Genomic DNA, 5,773 nt, shown 5'->3' on the forward strand with positions numbered 1-5,773 from the left:
TAATCGAACCCCTCAAGTAACCCTTGACCGAGTAACTGCTACCATACGGAGTGTGGCCAGCCATGTACATATAAAAATTTGCCTTCTGACCGGGGTTACTGTAGTTACTCTGTCCAGGGGTTACTCAAGTTACTTCTAACCGAGTAACCTCTTAAATAACCCTTGACTGAGTAACTCGTAACTACTGACCAAATCCCTCGAGTTAAACCCCTGACCGAGTAACTCATGATCGAGTAACCCCTCACCGAGTAACCCCTGGAATAACCCATGACCGAGTAACTCCTAATCGAGCCCCTCAAGTAACCCATGATGACCGAGTAACCCCTAACTGAAATCCTCAAGTAACCCCTAAATTAAACTCTAATAGAGTAACTCGAGTAACCCATGACCAAGTAACCCCTCGAGAAACCCTTGACCGAATAACCCCTTAAGTAACCCATGACCGTGTAATTAACCCCTGACTGAACCCCTCAAGTGAACCCTGACAGATTAACCTCCGACTGGATAACCTCTTAAATAACCCATGACCGAGTATTTAACTAACCCCTAACCGACCCCTCAAGAAACTTCTAATCGAACCCCTCAAGTAACCCTTGACCGAGTAACTCCTGCCACGCGGAGTGTGGCCATCCATGCACTGCACATATAAAAATTTGTCTTTTAAATGACTATCTCCGTTCGCTAACTCAGTATATTTTTGAAAAATTTTACCATTATAATAACAATATGATAATTATATATTGTACTTTGTATATCACAATAATTTCGTATCTTTTTTCTCCTCTATGGCCTCTAAAAACACTTAAAGTTTAATATGAAACTTTTAAAAATAGGATTTTTGATCCCATCACTTACTACCATAATTTTATTACACGATGAATTCACTTGATATCACCACACACCTATTGCACCTTCTACAACAAAAAATTTACCTGTCTAAAATTAAAAGCTTAGTACGAAGTATAATATTTTTTATTTCTAAAATTTTAATCACATAATGATGTTTAGTCAATTGCTTGATTACTTTTTTTTATTATTTTTTAAAGAGATGCATATAAGAGATGCCCAAAAAAAAAAAAAAAAAAAAAAAAAAAAAAAATATGCATATCATTCTTATGAAAAAGATTTTTGAAAAAAAAAATACACCTTAACAATTTTTAACCAAAAACAAAAATTATACTAAACTAAAATAGGGACATGTGTTATCCCTGGAAAAGATTATGTAGTACTCTATAAAATCAAGTATTATAATATAATATTCTCATGTAAAAATATGCAATAGTATATATGAACAGAGGCGGACCTACGTAGTAAAAAAAAAATAACACTGTTAATCAAAGAGACCTATTTTTTGAAATAACAGGTCTCTTTGATTATTCCATAGTAAACTAATACCTGACCCCGCTTCACCTTTTAAACAAAAAGAGACCGGTTGTATAAAAACGGGTCTCTTAGGTTATTTTATTTATATTTTTTTTAACTTTTTTCTTTTGACTTTATTATTTTTTTTTTTAGTTGTATCTTATATGTGTTTATGTGTGTATAATTAATTTTTTATTGGTCCATTTTTTTTAAAGGCTTTCATTCAAATAGTAAAATCTATGCTTTTAAAGTAATAATACAAATTTGTTTAAAAACTTTAATCATTTTCTTAAAGAAAACTTTAATTATTATTTAAATATCGTACACGATACCCAATCTAAAGAAAAGATTATATAAAATGAGTAGCTTATTCATTCTCTTTATATGAAGACCCCTTGGCCTTCATTTGATGAATTTCTGTACATTTTAATTGCATTTTTCATTTTTTCAATGCACATATTTAGCAAGTAATACATTTACTAATTAGTTTTATACGAGAAATAATTTCATTTTATTTATATTATACCAGTATAAGTTATCATATAGTTTAAAACCTTACGAATAATAGATGCGGAGTATATATATACAAAAGTACGTAATTAATTTATCGGACATATGGAGTATACTTTTTAATTTGATCATTGTGTTATATTGACAATTAGAATATTAATTTTTCTATATTTGTAAAAATACATGTTAAAATTTTTAAAGCTAATTATCAATTGATAATGTATACAAAATGTATAATAACTCGTTTATATATTTTTTTTTCTTCTTTTTGTTCAATGTTACCCCTCAATAGAAATTCTGGATCCGCCACTGTATATGAATGGAGTTTTTGACAAATATACACCTAGCATTTTGTAACCAAAAATAAATTAAACTAAAATATGGACACATGTCAGCTATGGAGCTAGTGTGCAGGGGCGAAGCCAGGATTTTAAAGTTATAGGGGCCAACTAAAACTTTAATAAAAAAATTAATGTGAAAACGGGCTTGATCCTATGATCTAATTTAAACCCCAAACAATGGGATTCAAACCACTACGACAATCATTAAATACAACTTAAGTTATAACAAAATATTACTACTCCTTTAATATGTGTTTTCACTGTTCTCACTATGCACATAATGATTTTGACTTGATTAATTTAATTTACAATATATGAAAATCAAATGTCATTGTATAATACATCGTTAGATTCGTTATAATATATAACTTTCATAATATCAACTTTTCTATAGTTTTACTAATATATAATTACATAAATTTATGGTCAAACTTGTGCCTCGACATATTTGGTCAAATTGTAACACTTATTAAAAATACAGAGGGAGTATATCTGTTTCATATTATTTGCAATGATTAGACAATTTTTCTCTCTACTTTATGTCAAATAATTGCAAATAATATGAAACGGAGATAATATTTATTTGAAAAACTTATAGGGGCCGACAATTAAGATTAAAGGCCACGAAATTGGTCCATGGGGACCGGGCCTCCACCCGCCCCCCATGTAGCTTCGCCTATGCTAGTGTGCCCTGTTTTAGTATAATATATAGATGCTGCCAGCTTTAATTGCCTTAAATTAATTATATCTTAAAATTTTCATAATTCTACAGCTTTAGATTGACTTCAAAATTACTTGAGAACACGTACACTAAAATGTACGACGAGTCAATTTTAATAGCATAACCATTGTTCTTCTAGTGATTAAACTACTTCCTTAATCTTGATTCTAATACTAAAAATATTCAGGTGAAATGGAAAGAAAAGAGTTTTCTTTTTTTCTAAAACATATCAAAACGAGAGTTAGGAAATTAATTTAGGAGTAATACAATCAAAGCATCAAATTAAGCTTAGGACAACTAAGGTAAGAGAAGTCTAACATGGGAGAGCCCAATCTCTTCGTATACTTAGCTGTCAGTTTTGTTGGTTCGGCTGCAGCAGTTCTTGCTTGGATTGCCGATGCTAAAATGATTAAGGTACGTACGATTTCATTTAACTTAAGACTTAACACCCCTTAAATGAATGATTTAATTTGTTCGTGTTGATGTTAATCAGGTGGCAGACGTTGGTATGATGGAGTTCGGCATATGCAAATACCCTAGCACTCCGGCTAGCACACTTGGGTACGTAGCAGCATCGCTCGTACTTGTTAACCAAATAGCTATAAGTACTATAGCTCGCTCTGCTTGTCGCGGGACAAATAATACCTACACTCAAAAATCCCCTGTTAATCCAATGGTCTGCTTCATTTTATCGTGGTACGTAATTGATTGATATTGGTTTTACAGAATTGGAATTAATTAACTAGTGTACGTCTCTTTAATTTTATGTTTGTTATGCCCCTTAAATTGAAACAACAATTTTTGTACAATGTAGATTCGTTGTAAACTTGTAGGTGCCCCTTAAATTGATACTTCGTATATGATATAGTAGATTATTGATAGCCTAAATATATAAAATTTTCCATTTATGTCAAACGTTACAGGATATGTTCTGGTGCCGGAATTGGTCTCCTAATATCGGGTGCATATCTCAGCAGTCGTCAAGAGTTTCTGGCTGCAACACAACTTTGCTACACCTTAAAAGCTCGCTTATTCAATGCGGGTGGCTTTATGGAACTGTTTGGATGTACCCTAGGTCTGTGCTCCGCTTACTACTTCTGGGCTAATCGTCAACCAGCACTTGGCCAAGAGGTTCGGCATCAAGATGGCATTGCAATGGCTGATTCTTTGGTTGGTGCTGCCCCGACATACTCGAACAACCCCAAGCAACAACAATCTGTTTAAAATTTTAAATTATATAGTTTCTTTGTGAGAGTTTAACTGTTTAAGTTCAGGTCCTAAAACGGGTGCTTCTAGATTCTACAGTTTTAAAGAAGATTGTCAAATGTATGATTTTAATTTATATATATATATATATTTTTTTTTTTTTTTTTTTTTTTTTGAGGTGTGTTTTTAGGCTATTAGCGTTGAATGGATTGTGAAATTATTTCAAAAGCCTACCTTCTGATCCTAAAGTTCCTCTTAACTTTTATTTTATTTTATTTTATTTTATTTTTTTTGACAAAGAGCAACTCAAAATAAAACAAGCTTAAAACAAAGAACTAATAATATGTCGTTTCCTAGCCGAGGAAGCCAAACGATGAGCAGGGAGAACCACTTCTCTAGGGACCTTCTGAATAATACAAACCTCAAATGAGGAAAGTATATTCTGAATTTGTTGCCGGATCCAGATGGTAGATATGTCCGTCGAAGACCGAGAAATACAAGAGACCAATGAAATACAGTCAGTGCAAAGAAGAACACGCAAAAAACCACAGTGAAGAGCCATCTTAAGACCCAAAAAACAAGCCTGAAGTTCAGCTTGTAAAGCAGAAGAAGCAAAAAAAGCCTGGGCTGCACCTCCCAAACAAGTAGCTGTGTCAAGGGAAAAGAATAACCAGCCACTACCAGCACGATTATCGCTCGAGTTCCAAGCTCCGTCAACAATAATAGATACCAATGGAGAGAGATTGGAATCACCCTCGATATGGAAGGAGCATAACTAAGAACCAAAGCCAGGGGGAGGAGAAGTATGTAAAGGAGAGAAGTGCCTAGCAGCCTGACTCCGAATAGTCCAATCTTGAGCTATTTGAAAAACCACCAGCGGGGAAAAGGTCATTTGTCTGAATCGGATGTGATTTCGATGAATCCAAATGGCCCATGCAAAAGATAAAATAGAGTCCAGACCTTCCCAGTCCTTAACAGAGATAACTGTGAAGAGTAAAGAACTAAACCACCGATGAAAAGAGCTATGCAAGTTTGGAACTCGAATACCAAGAGGACCACAAAGCCAAAGTCGACGAGAGCAACTGCAATGAAGAAATAAATGCTCTATGGTCTCGGGATCCTTGAGACAGAAAGAGCATAGAGGATCCACCGGGCGCCCCTTAGCGCCTAAAATCTCAGCTGTAGAAATAGCATTATGAAACAGCTTCCAAATAAAAATCTTCCACTTGGAAAGAATGGGAAGGGCCCAAATTTTACTCCAGGTAAGAGGGTGAATCGAAGGGAATCCAGGGGGAAGCCATTCCGCCGATGCCACTAGCTGAGCATACGCCGTTTTGGACGAAAAAACACCATCTTTAGTGTATTTCCAATACACAAAATCATCCATAAGCTTCGGAGGACGTTCCAAACTTAGAATCTTAAAAGCAATAGCCGAGGGAAACAAAGCATGGATTAAAGAAGAATCCTAGATATTAGAGACAGGATCCAACAGAGATGACACCAGAGTCGGCTGAACCGATCCAGCAATAGAATCCTTAAAGTGCACAGAAGAATCAGGCACCCAAGGATCCTGAAGAATACGAACCCGTGAGCCATTACCAATTTTCCAAAAAAGACCAGCCTTCAGGGTTTG

General features: G+C 34.5%; 1 protein-coding gene across 1 annotated transcript; it reads left to right on the forward strand.

Annotated features, from left to right (window-relative positions):
- Positions 1-3,252: 3,252 nt before the first annotated feature.
- LOC145627596 (uncharacterized) lies at positions 3,253-4,158 on the forward strand. Its single transcript, XM_081679963.1, has 3 exons — positions 3,253-3,348; positions 3,428-3,630; positions 3,858-4,158. Exons 1-3 carry the CDS (start codon positions 3,253-3,255, stop codon positions 4,156-4,158), a joined length of 600 nt encoding a protein of 199 aa, XP_081536089.1.
- Positions 4,159-5,773: the final 1,615 nt, after the last annotated feature.

The sequence above is a fragment of the Chenopodium album genome, chromosome 4 (assembly GCF_948465745.1).
Source record: "Chenopodium album chromosome 4, dcCheAlbu1.1, whole genome shotgun sequence".
Lineage (NCBI taxonomy): Eukaryota > Viridiplantae > Streptophyta > Magnoliopsida > Caryophyllales > Amaranthaceae > Chenopodium > Chenopodium album.